This window comes from Antedon mediterranea, chromosome 7 (genome assembly GCF_964355755.1).
Source record: "Antedon mediterranea chromosome 7, ecAntMedi1.1, whole genome shotgun sequence".
Classification (NCBI taxonomy): domain Eukaryota; kingdom Metazoa; phylum Echinodermata; class Crinoidea; order Comatulida; family Antedonidae; genus Antedon; species Antedon mediterranea.
In genome coordinates, this window is record NC_092676.1 from 7,145,301 (window position 1) to 7,161,286 (window position 15,986).

Below are 15,986 nucleotides of genomic sequence, written 5' to 3' on the forward strand. Positions count from 1 at the left end.
ATTGTTCCTTATCATTTTCGCTGGGTGTATCAAGAGTGTGTATATCTTAACATAGATTCTAAGTACTGTATATTCCTTTGTTCATACTGTATACTAATTGATGCTAATTTAGTGTCCAAGCTTATGTATGTGTGTTGCATTTAATTGGTATTAGTATTACAGTTTATTTTTAATTTGGTTTTATCGAACTTCTGTTTTATCTGAGTATTATCTGTTTTAATCTAGTCTATCTTCATTTTTATACTCATATATTTTTATATTGTATGTTTAATTGTTTTAAGGATGCACCATTATTATGTGTGCCGCTGTTCAAAAAGCGTTTTCCAAATAAATTATATATTATATATATTATATATTCAGAAGGAGTCTAAGTACAATAGCCAATCCATGAGGCTCTTTATTTGACTCACAAATACGCTCCAGCTCTATCTACACTGTCAAACTACAGTAGTTTGACAAAAAAAGTGTGATATGCCCAAATATGGTAGTGATGACATCATCGTGTCCAGTCAGTAAATGGACACATCACATACTGTATTTCACATGAAGCTTAATAATGTACTGTAGATGGAACGTAAGAGCAGAAATGTTTACAAACTTTTTAATGTTTTTTTTTCTGTTTAGGTATTTCAATCAAACTTTTATGAACTGATAGTACTGTAGCCTAGCGATGTTGGCAAATTGTAACTTCACACCCGACTCTGCACATAACTGACAAAATGAATTTAGATGAAGCTGAGTTACTGCAAGACTCCAAGTACAAGACTTATTCATCTGCGGTTGAGAAAGCTCTCAAAGGCTTTGAGTATTCCAGCGAGTGGGCTGATCTTATCTCAGCTCTTGGAAAGTTAAATAGGGTAAGCTAATTTATAAGTTATGCTGGTATGGGCTATACAGTAGCATGGTAATCACCTAAAACTGTAATGTAACCTCTATATCTAGTCTAAAGTTTAAATGGCCTTCCACCAGTCTTTGTATTAATTATTATACTCTGCAGCCACAGGCAGTAGAAGCCAGCAATTTAGTTTTTTAATACATTTGCATATTTTCTGATCTCGCCTTTAATTTGATGTACTTTCATATTTTAAGATTTTTATGATATAGTTTTAAACTAATAGTTACTGTATGATTCTTCAGTACGGTATACTTCTTAAGCTCTGTTGATACTATTAAACTAGTTTGACAAAAAAAGTGTGATGTGCTCAAATATGGTAGTGGTATGGCCAAACATGGTAGTGATATATGACATCATCATGTCCTTATATGGGCACATCACATTTTTTTGTCAACAGAAACTTCGTTAAGTGAAGACAATTAAACTTTTAGAAAAAAAAATCATTAAAGCCCCTTGTGTTTTACATAACGTTGGTGTCCCTTGATGTACTGTAGATTACTATTTATACTACTACTGTATTAAACTGTTAATCTGGCAATATTTAAATTCTATTGTGAGAATTCAGATCCAGCATGCATAAAAAGAATGCATTTAAATCAGGTCACATATTGTTATTTTATAATACCTAAAAAAACCTTTTTATGATAGAGATAATTCAAATGTCATGAACTTTATTGTTCAGATATCAATTTTAGTAAAAATATTCAATATCGTTAGTTAATTAGTTAATTTTACTTTTAGGTATCAAAATTTAAAATACTTTATTTGCCATCACAATTTAAAGATTTAAACCCTTTTATTAGACAGACACAAAAAAATAAATGTCAAAATATTTTAAATTTAAATTGGCCGTATCAAAGTAATATTAAAGTTATTAACTTTAAGTCGAAAATTCGAGCCAAAAACAACAAGTTTACAGTACGTAATAAAACGAGTAAATTAGGTTCGTCTGGAAAATGTTGCGAGCGAAAGTAAACAAAGATTTCAAACCATGAGTATGCATTATACAGTATGCAATGCTAATTAGGATTGTTTACAACTCGTCACGGTTGAGAAGGTGTTTTCACACATATCGCGAGGAAGTTTTATGTTTATGCATACAGAGTAGCCAAGCAAGCGCATTGCATTATGAGATACAGTATGTTTGATCGAAAACTTTGACTGGAAGGAAGTCAAAGTTATTTTTTGAACAAAAAAAAACGTCTGTATTTCAGTTTAATTTTTTTTTTTTTGCCTAATTTTTGCTGAAAGTTAATAACTTTTTATCGAAATCTTTTATTTTTTTAAAATTTGTCAAAGGGACAATACATCTTTAAGCATACGTATATTTAAAACATTAATATCCAAACATATTGACAGCTCCAATTGGTGTAAACAAGATCACGTTAACGGCTTCCTGCCGGTTCATATACAACATCATGATAAAGAAACTCACGGTAATTTCTGAATGTGAACTAGTAGTAGTTAATAAGGCCTTAGCCATTCATCGCAACAAACCATCATTTGTGGTCTGAGAGCATCAAATGAGCTAAAATTGTTTATCTGATTTTCACTTGTGTGTCCTGCTGCCTTTTTTTAATTTTCTTTGTAACACCCTGTATGTCTAAATTGTTAATATCTCATATACAGTACATACTTATAAATAGAATGTAGTTTTAATTGTCTGCCTTTGGAATTATTGATCATTCCTGATGATGATCAAATACAGATCGAAACGTTGAATCATGGCTTGCCTCTCGTTATTTAGAGTTTAATTATTTCTAATACTACTGTATGTTATTTAAATATGATCAGTGCATCTATTGGTTTATATCGTACTGTATGTCCTTTTTAATTTGAAAACAGTCAAATATCCCATTAATGTATGTACTCCCTGAAACTAAACATTGTTATTACTATGATAATATGTTATTTGTCATTGTAATAATTGTTTCTTGTTCACCCTACAGGCTCTGCAATCAAACAACTCTCGTTTCCGTGTTATTCCGAAGCGTTTAACAATCGGCAAGCGGCTTGCACAATGCACCCATCCGGCGCTTCCAAGTGGCGTTCATCTCAAAGCTTTAGAGACGTACGAACTAATCTTCAAGATTATCCCTCAGCAGACACTATGCCAGGACATGTTTATTTACAGTTCTGGTATATTTCCTCTACTTGGCAACGCAGCTATGTCAGTCAAACCGGTTTTGCTAAGCCTCTATGAAGAGTATTATTTACCGCTAGGTGAGCACCTGAAACCAGCTCTTACAGGGCTTCTGCAAGGCATCCTACCAGGCCTAGAAGAAGGTTCAGAATATTATGAAAGGTTCGTATGTGGATTGGGTTTCCTAATAATTCCCTTTATATTTATGTGCGAATGAACAAATCCAGTTTACACATCTAGCTCATGCACTGTGCACTTTAAAGAACCTAGTACATCTTTTGTACACACACACAGCCATTGTCTCACACAGCCACTGTGCAATTGGGACTGGACCTTTTTAGAGGTGTACAGTTGTATACCACTTGTTGGTCCCATCCTCCACTAATTTACATCTGTGTGAGAAGTTGAATAAATAAAAAAGTGTGTTAAGGTTTGATCATCAGTTCTTTGGTGAAAAAAATATGGTTTTTTTTAATAGCTTTTATTCTGTACATTTTAAAAACAATAACAAACATATTCCATCTTTTCTTTCAATCTCTGTCTAAACTATCAAACTAGTTTGACAAAAAAAGCATGATGTGCCCAAATATGGTAGTGATATGCTCAAATATGGTACTGTATGACGTCATCGTGTCCATATATGGGCGCATCACATTTTTGTTGGCACATAAAGTTTGATGGTGTATAGACAGAGCTTATAACATTTCTTTCCATTGTTCTATTCCTAGACACAAGTCTTGTCCTTATTGAATATTCCTTATAGTACTACTTAATGTATCAAAGTCAATATATATTTTCTTTAAATGTTAATTTGCTATGTACTCAATAACTGCTGCTAAATTTGAACATGGATAAATATGTGTAATAAAAGATGAATTTAAAAATTGTAAAATAAAATTTTATAAAAGTTCTTTTTTCAATTTTTTATACAAGTCTACAGTATTTGACAGTAGTAGTCTTTGTTCCTTTTGACATTATCAGTTCTAAAAATAAAAGAGAATTGTGACGTTGCCGAAGCCTGATTGACTTAAAATTTAAAAAAAAAAATGTTTTCGCTTTAAGGGTGAAAAAAAACTATACAGTCCAAAACGGAAAAATAAATTATAAATTAATATTGTTTGAAACGTCGAGAAACTTCAATGTTCTTTTCAGAACCATACATGGTGTACCGCAATCTTTATATCAACATCAACGAATACAAGTTAAAAACTATTATAATTTCAACTTGCAATTGAACCACATTTTTCTCCACAGAACACAGAAGCTGTTGGAGCAGCTTTGCTCAGGAATGGATAAAGCGTCGTTCTACTCGGCACTTTGGGACTGTGTGCTAATAAGTCCTGGAATTCGTTTACAAGCGATTTCATTTGCTCTCTCCCAAGTGGACCGCAAAATCTCATTTCAAGAACAGCCTTATATAATGGGACATAATTCAGTTAAAATGGTAAGCACTGATGTATGCATAATATCTTGTATTTAATCGTCTTGAGGAAATCCCTAGGTATCAAATCTTTGTTTTTTGGAAAAGATTTTTTTATTATTATTATTTCTTTTAAATAGATTGTACTACTCTACCTGAAGTTTCTGTCTTTAATTTTCCATCATCACTGTAAAGATGTTCAATCTAAGGATCATTCACTAAACCCTTCCTTCCACCTTCGTCATATTCCTCTCATCTCCATTAGCATGCTAAGACCTCCCGCTTCCTCCACTGTACCCATCCCTCTTGTTTATACTGTATGGTCAATATTTACCCCCTTTCTACCCTCCCGAATAATATTAAGATTGCGCTCAATTGTAAATAAGTTTTTTCTCAGTATGTAATGATTGTCTGTTAATGCGGATATTTGCCCTTGATGGCATCAAAATTGAATTGCACACATTTATCTTTATTTTTTATTTAGATACGAGCAATTAGTGAGTCCTTAGAAGATGCTGTAGTGCTGGTTCAACGAAGTGCGTTAGACCTGTTACTTCTCTGCTTCCCGCTTAACCTGACCACAATAAAGCAAAGTGAAATAGTAATGATGATGACGTCTGCATTGAACGTGCTACTACGACGCGACATGTCATTAAACCGTAGACTTTACGCATGGTTTCTTGGTAACAGTATGAACGGTACGGTCGGCGGTAAGAAACCGGTTCAGCAGGTGCTACGGTCAGATAGCACTGTTAGCACCGATGATGACCCATCTTCAGAGTTTTTTGAAAAGCATTCAAAAGAATTGCTCATTCAAGCATTGAAAAACTGTCTGCACGCCGACCCAGACTCCAACCCGCTTGCGGAAGATTCTCCAAGTCGGCGTAAACTAGGCTTACTGCGTCCGTACCGTATTTTAATCAGTTTGTTGGATAAACCGGAAGTGACAACTCCCATCATTGACGAAATTTATCTGGAAGTCTTTCGTGCACTGTACAACCGCTGTCACGTAATAGCGGTCCAACAGGGCGCGGGAACACCGTTAATACACGCAACGAGAATGGGTAATATAGTATTTTCTGAAGGTGTTCGTCCGCAAGAATTAATTAAAACTGCTAATTTATTATTTGGGACATTTGAACCATATTTCATGTGGGAATATATAGCTAAAATGTATGACGTCTGCTGTCAGCAAAAAGTTTTAACCGAGAATACTGGTGGAATTGACGATGATTCAAGGGTGACGATATCAGAATTATGTATGCTTGTGGAATTTCTGCTTGACATTGTATCTCTGGTAAGCAGATTCTATTTTGATTTATCATAAAAACACAGAAATGTATTGTCTTGAGGATTAGGTTAAAAAAAAACCTCATGTTTGTGGCGTATTAAAGGGAACAAAAATCAAGAATAGACAACATACAAAAATTTTAAAATTATACCGTACCAACTCAGTTTCAGGTAAATATAAAATAATAAATAAAAATAACTGTCTATTACTACTACTAGCAGATTTATTTACCTGTGTCAATAAGGTATTAAAGGGGTTTGATAACATAATGCAAGGTTAATTGTTGTCACAATGGTACCCGTTTAAAACCTCACAATTGGCCAAGATATAGGCAAGTGGAATATTGAATTTATTAAAAAACTTGTTTCTCTTTAATTTATTCATATAAACTTTCTTTCAAATGTAAATATCATAACTTTAAATATTTGCTTTATTATAGGAGACTTATGTTGAAATTCCAACAGAGCATTTGCCACAGTTATTGTGTAAAGTGACCATGTCCATGACTAACTATTGCGATTATTTAAGCCCTGAAGAGCTAAAGAACAGCTTGCAGCTGTGCACCAAACTACTAACTAAGGTCCAACCATCAATGGTCACTTCACCTCTTACCGAAGATGACCTGAGAATATCTGACGATCGGATTAATGATAAAATTGAGAAAGATCGACCTTTACATCAAATGAATGGCGAGGTTTCTAGTCGGCAACTTCCGGGATTACCGTCATCTGTGAAGTCGCTAGATCGTCTTGTGTCGGAGGATCACGACGATGGAGATCGAAGTCGAAGAAAAAGTCATTCGTCTTCTTTTACAAGTGATACTAGCTCCGATTCCACCGCGCAACCAGATGTGCGATCTTCTCGTGGACTGTCCCAGCTCAGTTTGTCATCGGATACCAGCTTTTCAGAGGAGAAAACCCCACCAGTGTTCCTCATGCAGGCATGCGTACAATGTTTTCAATCATTTTTCGCAAAGTTTGTTGGATCTAGAGTTCTACCAAATCCAGAATTATCCACATTTATGGAAAAGTTAAGAGTATCTCGTAGCTACTTTGGTGAAAATAAAGTAAAGTCAAAGAAAAAGGAAATGGTCCGACAGCGAAATGCAGAGACCAGACCCGAGTTAAAAGAAAGTAGAATGGTTGAACAATTTGAAAAAAGAAGAGAAATTTATGAAAAGAAAGGAGAGAAATCTGAGGTAGGAAATCGAAAGAAACCTACATCTCCCGACAAAGTACAAAAGAAAAACAGTCTTAAGAAAAAAGCAGATAGTATCAAAGAAAGGGCGCTTAGCCCTCGGTTGAAGCGGCAAAACTCCAAAATTGATCAGGAACGAGAAAGAAGGGAAAGAGAAATAGAAGAAAGCAGACAAGCTATGATAATGAAGTTGGAGATGGAAGAAAGAATAAGTGAAGAAAAGAAGAAAAAAGAAGAGGAAGAACGTTACCTCATTGGACTTGTCGTCAGAGATGATACCAGCCGAAAAGTAGATGCCAATCTAATGTCTGATCAATCAACTCAAAAATATTTAAGTAAGTTCAACATTCAATAATGAAATATGGTTAAAACCGATCTTATTCCTTACAAAGTTACACAGCATATCTCTGTGAAACTACTAAAGAAGACAGGTTGCAAGCTGACATCTGCAAGTCCAACAAAAGAGTGGTTTTAGTAGAAAGTCGACAAACAACAAATGGAACTTATTTAGGTAGTAGTAACTGCTGTACAAACCTATAATGCTTCTTTGCATGTAGTCTTTAGCCCACAAAGCTCTCAGAAAATATTGCAATTCAATTTGTTATATAGTATTGTATATTGTTTATTCTATAGGTGAAGTAACAGTAGATTGCGATAGGGCTAATAAGATCCATCAGGCTTTCTCTATAGCATGCCATCTATTGGTAGAATACACCTGCTTTCCTATGTACTGTAATGACTCCACAATTGCATCAAGTCTGTGTACACCAAAAGGTAAAGGTTAGTGAACACTCTCATACAAATATCATACAAGACAACACCACTCCTCATGTAAATGTGACTTTCTATGAAAATCTTTGTTTCATCTTTTTTAACATTTTTTTTCTTGTTGAAATCACATCAGATATTGATTTTGATTTATCAAAAGGTAAGAAAATTATAAAACTACATGCCTTTTCTTTGGTCTAGAATTTCATTTTCTAATTACTGGATGTTTTTATTTTTGGTTGCATGCATTGTTTTTAATAAAGAGCAACTTTTTATTTTACTGTGCTTTGTCAAATGTCCGCCATTATTCTAATTTTGTTTTAATATTTGTCAATTCATAGAAAAGGAAATTCAGTGAGTTTTTTTTTTGCTGATTATTAGGGACCCTCAGAGGTTCACAAGACAAACATATACACAAGATGCTCTACATAAACAAAGTCGTATTACAAGTCTTTGGGAGTGGAGTAATTTTTGTACTGGGCTGTTTTCAATTTATAGTATTTTAAATTGAAATATAAAATCAATAACTGACAAATATCAGTTGTTACAGTAGCAGTTAAAATATTGATTTTCTTTGCTATGCTTCTGTCACTCGGTCATAGGTATATAACCACTATTTCATTAAAACATTTTTAAACCAGGATTTACTGACATAGCAAAAGTGCTATTATTTTTATGTTTGGGCACATCACACTTTTTTTTGTCAAAATAGTTTGACTTGTTTAAATTACATAGACTTTCATTAGGATTTAAGGTGTTGAAAGGTTACTGTCCCCATTCTTTCAATGAGTATATTAAAACTAGTGAAAGATGTCCGGGTAGGCTTTTACGTTGGAATTCGAAAGGCAATACTTTTCATAATTCTGTATTTGTTTCCTTTCCTAGACTATGGGAGCAAATACCAAATGACATAAAAGATTCACAAACAATTTCAATATTTAAGGCTGCTCTAACAAAACACTATATTTCATGTTATGTATAATTTATTTGTATTTTTCTTGTATATGGTTTTATCTTTAACTGATTGTATTGTATGGAGTGAGTGCAGAATCTGTTTGGGCTTTAGCCAATTCTCATTCCTGGTTATTTTTACATTGATGACCGAATAAATATTATTATTATTATTATTATTATTATATGAATTTAAAATTTAATTGAATGGTTAAATTGTTTTTTTGTTTTGTTTATAAGGGTCATCTCGTGACAAGTGCTTTTGTACTTCTTGACATGTTCCTGACTAAATTTTCCTTATTACTTTTTTTATCGGTTGAAATAAAATAAATGTTGAGAATGAACATTAGATGACAAAATTATGCAAATAAAATTAATCCTGTTGAGAGATTCATTTGTACAGTATAATGTAAAGGTACAAAATTTACAAATCTTGAATGATAAAACAGCAAATAAAATTATATTACATTTTGTTGGAGCTCTAGCTTGATGCTGCTTGCTTTCACATGACAAGGTCTTGGCCATGGTTCCTGCTCATTTGTCTACTACCTCTGTCGTAACTGATGAGTTATTTGCTCTTAGATGTGTGTCGGTTTTCAGCAGATTATCCTCGATTGCTCTAGCAGTCAATGAGATTAACTCACTACAAGGAGTTTACAAGACGTTTGCGAGTGACCAGTCTAAAGCTCTGTCTGCACTATCAAACTATTTTGACAAAAAAAGTGTGATATGCCCAAATATGGTAGTGATATGCCCAAATATGGTAGTGATATGACATCACCATGTCCATATGGGCACATATTTTTTTTTCACATAAAGTTTGATAGTGTAGACAGAGGTTTTTGATAGTGTAGACTTTAATACACTTTGATATTAATGTAGACAAGGCTTGAATACACTTTGGAAATAACAACTGTTATCATTTCAGGAGCCTTAGATCATCTACCAGATTGGTTACAAACCCTCATCACAACTGCTTGCTTTGTCACAAACGTTGACCATCAAACAACAGCAGTGGGAACACTCCTCGAACTCATCGGCCTAACACGATCCGTCACATCCGGAACGAGTAATAAACTGGTTCTTCCAACTCCGCCAACAATTCCCGGAAGTCAAAGTGAAACCGTCTCAGTTGTATTAATTCCTGCAATAGCGGTCAGCCATCTTGAATGTTTAAGCTATGAGTCCAGCTTTTTTCAGGTAGACAATGCATATTGTTATCTCTCTTAAGTTATACTGTAAAACCTTGAAAAAAAGCCCACTGGGCCTCTTTTCACAAATAAGTTAATCTCAAAAAGAAGCCCACCCAATAAGAGTTCTCAAAAAGCAGCCCATGGGCTTCTTTACAAGGTTTTTTAGTATATTGATAGTGTAGCCAGGTGGTAAATAAGTCCTTTTTTTTCCTTTTTTTTTTTTTTTTTTCTTCTACTTGGAACTAGTTTTGTTAAACAAGTTTTAATTCATTGTGTGCATTGAAATGTGCTCACTTAATTCCTCAACGAAGTTTCAGTGAATTCGAGACTGTATAAAATAGACTAAATATACTATTACTAATGATGTTTTATGATTAGTTTTAATATCCTTATTTAATTTTCTTCTTTTCTTACTTTGTGTACATAGAGAGTTTCAGTGAATTTGTGGGGACATATGAGTTCCAAGACGCCTGAACTCCATCATAAGAGTGCAGAGTTACTACATCATTTGCATAATTCAACACCTGACGTATATCTATGTGAAGATGTGATCGGTCATTCTCTGGTGCATTCAAACAGGGTAAGTATTAAGCCTTGTCTGTACTATCGAACTTTATGTGACAACAAAATGTGATGTACCCATATGAATGAATGTCATATCACTACAATATTTTGTCATATCACTACCACATTTGGTCATATCACTACCATATTTGGGCATATCACTACCATATTTGGTCATATCAAACTTGACAGAGCTTTAGTTTGGTTTATTACTGTGTATCATTTTTCTATTTTGTCCATCTTAATTGATTTTCGAATAACATTCAAATTATAATATTAATAATAATATCTTATTATTTCAGATAATATCTTTAGAAGCACATAACCGCTTTTCATTGCTCTGGCATTTGATACGGCCGCAGATTTTGACCTCCAGCCCAGCAAGCGGTGTCAAAACATTTGATAGGTGAGTAGAGACTTATTATATTAAACAGCATCTCCATTTAATGGCAACATTGGTGTAATTCATTTTGTCGCCATGGATATGATATATGGTATATTGTTATTATTATATATATGGTACCGTGCCCTTAAAACCTAACCCTCTAAATAATCTCTCTCAAACTAAAAAAAAAAGTTAAGTAAAGAATCGAACCCTAACCCATGGACCAATAGCCTCACAAGAAAACTATTGCCATAACCTATTAGGTTAACATCTATGCTTACATAGCGCCCTCTATAATTACCCTACCTTTAGTTTTTAGAAGTATGTATACGTACCGTATCTTTAGACTTAATTTTATATTTCTGTTTTTATTTTGTCTTTCTTCTTTGTTGGAAGATATATCTAATTACAAAATCGTTTTAATGCTTTCACAGATCTTTATTAGTCATGTTGGATAGTCTACAACATCCAGACAGTGTTATACGATCCGTGACACAAACCTGGCTTGCTCATGCAATTGAACGTGGAGATATCGCCCGTCTGTTGGAACCGGTTCTGCTAATTCTACTTGACCCCAAAACGTCAAGAGTTTCTGCCCAATTCCTGTTATCCCATTCCCAAAAGAAAGGAAGACCAGCAAAGTTGGAGGAAAAAGCTGAGGACATTGAAGCGAAGATCTGTAGCATTAGTGGTGTGAACGGAGAGGTAACATATCATGTCACAAAAGACGGAAAGAAACCGGTTTTTCTACCACCAGAACGTGGTGACCCCATATTCGCATGTACCACTATCGGAGATGAATTCCAGTGTGTTACCAAAGTTAACCCAGAACTGCATTATCAGATTCCTTCAGAGACTTTGACAAAACCTTTGAAACTCACGGTAAATCCTATGAGCCATGCTTCTTTCAGCGATTCTGAAAGCGACCCTGTCACGCCCTCTGCTAAACGAGGATCATTAGACAAACGAAGCTCCACACCCGAAAGCTTCAATAGCGATTTTGATAGGAATTTAAGTTTTTCTACCAGTGATCTTAGCGTGACCGGTATCGGTAGCATTTCAAACCTAATGGAAGCTGAGCAATCATACGTCTTCAATGAAGATGCCACTGAATCCATCGAAGAAATTGTCCAAGATGTTTTAGAGGCCATTATAGACCAGGTTGTACTACAGCTAGATGATAGTTCAGGTAGTGACGATGAGAACAGTCAAATATATTCAGGAAGGGGTAGCAAACAAGGAACACCAAAATTTAGTAAATCTGGAAGAGCAAAAGTAATGCCTTCATTGGAGGCAGTATTTTCTGACGATACATTTATTGATGATCTTGAAGGAGTACTGTCTGGAATGGAGACTGATGGAGACCCAGATTCACCAAAGAAGGATTGGAGTCCAAAGAAAGGGAAACTTACAGCTATCCAGAGTGCCAATCAGTCTACTCTTAATACATTGCAACATCATATTTTACTCTATGTTCAAGTGTTCGATGCACAGCGATCTCTATACGTTCTGTCGCTTCTCAAATCCGTGCTAACCACTAATCCACGTCCGTTTGTCTGTGCAATGTCATCCACGAGTTTGAGTAGCGCTAACACGACACAATTGATACGACTGCAGCATCTTCTGGCAAGACACAAGGCCAGCATATTGGGACGAGATTTCTTTTCTGAAATTCCTCAAGACTCTATTTCTTCCTTCCGAAGCAGTACGTACCTTGACATCGTACTTTCTGTCTGTGTATATTTCATACGTAGTTACTATCCCAAAGATTCAAAAGCCACTGACTTTGATGTTACAGGAAATCGAGACGTTCAGATAGCCAGTATGGATATCCTGCGACGTATTCTGAATGAGTTAGTTGAGGTGGTGAAAGTTAATGGACGTGGGTTCGCAACTTTCATCAGTGATCTCTTACAGCGATGCAAAGTGCAGAAGGCGGTTTCTTACGGGTTGTTAGCATCGGTCTTTAACAGTCGCAAACAGTACAAGAAAACAGATGCCTGGAGAGACTCGCAGCTGATAAAAGAGTTAAACAATCGTGACAGCCAAGGAGGTGCTCAAGCGTTCCAGTCACAACTCCTCCGTCTCATTCTGGTTATTATTATTCTTGAGGATCAGCTGTTCACGTTGAAAGATGACACCGAGTTGCTAACACCCATCAGATCCAGTGAGTGGGACCAACGTATAAGGGTGCAGAGACAAGGAGGTTCCTCATTATCCTTCCTGCGCTCAGAGAGGTTGTGCTGCCAAGGAATGCTGCTCACTGCCATACTGTTTGCCTTGAGGCAGCAACACATCTGCCATATGCATCGTCATTGGATTACCGTGGTTACAGATGCTCTGCCATATTTGGATAAAGGTCTACCAAAGATAACCGTTCCAATGGCCACTCAACTGTGTCGTAATTTGGAGCTTTTAGCAACACTCTATGAAATTTCAGATGACAAGAAAAAGTGAGTGTTAATAATAATAATCTATTTGTGTTGTGTGTATACTATTGAGAATCTGTGAACATTAGTATACAAATATTTGCTTCGCTCAGGGGCATGGTTACAAATATAGCCCAGGGTGGTCTGGAGACTATACAGAAGTTAACTATCGTACTTGTAGGCTAGGGCTAGCTACACGCAATTGTCGCCTTGATTGTATTTAAGAAGATAGAGGAAACAGACATGCGCAGTTTAGCCGGTCTATAGTTCGATGGCATGTACTATAGACCAGCGATTAACCAATCAGATGCTGTGAATTGTGCCAGTCCCAGTATATATAAATACTATACTACTACTAATAGTAATACAGTACTATATTTTATGCTGACTCACTTTCTAACAGAATACTTTTTTATTAATTGCAGCACTGTTAAAGAGTTAAGTAACGTGCCACCAGACCACGTAATCACTGTTTTGGAAGGACTCACTACAATGTGCCACTACAGCCTTCTAGAATCTACGGCTAGCCTGTCCACGATGACAAGTAGACACACTACCGGCGGCTCAACAGAAGCTGAAAACAGCTCAAACACTCAGATTTTCTCTTCCATATTTGGTGCTTTCTCAAGAGACAAAACCAAGGTTTTTATAAATATTTATAAGACCAAGGCAATCTATCAACAGGATGTTGAGCTTGCCTTGCCAAGATAGGAACTTGTATTACAGTCATTTGATCTTATGTCTGGCTGCGACAAATTCATAGTAGATGTGGTTACAGTACCACAGTACCAAGTACATAATTCCATAGTTTCTGTTTAGAGGCATGGAACTGATTGTGTTGCAGCCATACATCAACCATTGATCTAGCAGAGCTCAGCATCCTGTTATGTTGTTAGATTGCCTTGATAAGACTGATTGTACTAAAGTCATCATAAGACTTTGTATAAAGAAATTGTTAATGCATTCCAAGTAAATCCCAATTTCTAATTGTTGAGACGAGTAGGGGGTTACGGTTTACCCCAGTGTACAAGCTCACACATACACTGTCGTGGATAGACGAATAAGTCCACAGCGCCATGAGCAATGATTGTTGAAACGGCGCTATATGAATTGAAAATAATATTATTATATTTGGGAATTTACAGTACTATTATTTATATATTAATGACTTTAAATTTTAAATACAAAGCTGAATTACAGATTGAACTTATTTGGCAGTAAATAACATCACATAAATGAATTAAAAGGGATAGATAACATTTAAATTTTATAATCTCATATGACAATTTTCGCTGATTTAAAAAGTTATTAGTAGTTTCGCTTAAAGTTACTTCAAAGGCATTATGAACCGCATTCCAATCAAATCCTACATTGATCAATAATTCTGTAATTGTTTCAGGGTAATTCCAGCCAGCCAGCCCAAGCACACAACCCTAAACACGAAGCCAGGAAAGGCCTACTGGTTATGCTGCCACGAATCGTAACAAGTATCGCTACGCTGTGGAATGTGGTCCAGCAGTGCGAGAGATTACGAGAGAACGTCAGTAAACCTACAGAGTTGCCTGACTGGAGTATTGGCTCACCTAAGGTAAAATGGAGCTTTTTTGATTTGGGATGACTGTTGATGGTGGTGGTAATAGTAATCTGTTCTAAGGCATGCATCCTATACAATTGTGTTTGTATGGATGTAATTGTTTGTAGAGGAAGTCATCCACCCAGCCTTAAGCTCTGTCTACACTATCAAAATGTGTGATGTGCGCAAATATGGTATTGGTAGTGATATGCCCAAATATGGTAGCGATATGCCCAAATATGGTAGTGATGCCCAAATATGGTAGTGATATGACATCATGTTCATATATGGGCACATTACATTTTTTTTGTCACAGTTTAATAGTGTACACAGAGCTTTAAGCTTACTTTTCTATAAAAGAAAAGCTTTTAAACCAATCTATTTACAAAACAGAGCTCACACAAGAAACCTCTTGAAACATGAAAGTACTGTTTAATATTTGTTTCACCAACCCTTAAAGATGTATTGTCCCCCAAAAACATTAAAATCAAACTTTGAATAGTCACTTCCATAGGGAAAAAACACAAATAATAATGTTTACACTTATAAAATAAATGGTTAAATTCAACCAAAAAACCCTAACCCTAGACGTCTCCAGCCAGACAACACCAAATCTCTGCTTCTTCAATTAAGAAAACACAGCATGTTAATTTGTTTTTTGTTTTAGGCTGTTCGGCAACAGATTTTGGAGTTACTAAGTCCTATTGCATTACATCATAACACAAACCTATTGGCAGCTATTGGTGTCGTATGGAGCAACTTGAGAAACAAGGCAAAAATTGTGACCAAGAAGGTACGTATACCTTTGATTTGTTATAAAGCTTCGTCCTCTCTAAAATAGCCATCTTTTTAAGACATTGCGATAGTCACGGACTTACTGTTGTTATTCGTGATGAAATGGTTTTTGCTTTAATTGAGTGATCACCATCAAAATGTAATTTTGTTAGATTTCTTTATGGAGAAATTTGAGAAACAAGCCAAACCTAGTAATAGACAAAAATACAGTAATATTCCTCATTTTGGACAACCCTATTAAGGAACATCACTATTGAGGGTATACTTTTCTCTAAGTGAGGGACAATGTGTGTTTTAACACTACGGCCAACCCTACTTTGAAGGTGACACTTCAGGATTTTGAGAATAGTGTGGGTTAAAAGTGGTGAAATCAAGTGCAGAG

The 15,986-nt window shown here is 35.4% G+C and overlaps 1 protein-coding gene across 3 annotated transcripts in view; it reads left to right on the top strand.

Annotated features, from left to right (window-relative positions):
* The first annotated feature begins 650 nt into the window (after nucleotides 1-650).
* Nucleotides 651-15,986, top strand: part of LOC140055325 (protein DOP1A-like) — a 28,460-nt gene continuing 13,124 nt past the window's right edge. Inside the window, exons 1-14 of one of the 3 annotated variants that reach the window (XM_072100641.1) lie at nucleotides 651-857; nucleotides 2,845-3,200; nucleotides 4,293-4,482; nucleotides 4,943-5,755; nucleotides 6,189-7,281; nucleotides 7,580-7,726; nucleotides 7,851-7,874; nucleotides 9,594-9,865; nucleotides 10,286-10,438; nucleotides 10,725-10,828; nucleotides 11,242-13,260; nucleotides 13,662-13,878; nucleotides 14,636-14,824; nucleotides 15,477-15,602. In XM_072100641.1, the coding sequence (XP_071956742.1) occupies nucleotides 720-857; nucleotides 2,845-3,200; nucleotides 4,293-4,482; nucleotides 4,943-5,755; nucleotides 6,189-7,281; nucleotides 7,580-7,726; nucleotides 7,851-7,874; nucleotides 9,594-9,865; nucleotides 10,286-10,438; nucleotides 10,725-10,828; nucleotides 11,242-13,260; nucleotides 13,662-13,878; nucleotides 14,636-14,824; nucleotides 15,477-15,602 (5,841 nt within the window). In that variant the 5' untranslated portion in view covers nucleotides 651-719. The remainder of the gene's footprint in view (nucleotides 858-2,844; nucleotides 3,201-4,292; nucleotides 4,483-4,942; nucleotides 5,756-6,188; nucleotides 7,282-7,579; nucleotides 7,727-7,850; nucleotides 7,875-9,593; nucleotides 9,866-10,285; nucleotides 10,439-10,724; nucleotides 10,829-11,241; nucleotides 13,261-13,661; nucleotides 13,879-14,635; nucleotides 14,825-15,476; nucleotides 15,603-15,986) is intronic. The other 2 variants (XM_072100642.1, XM_072100643.1) reach the window with 2 other exon arrangements.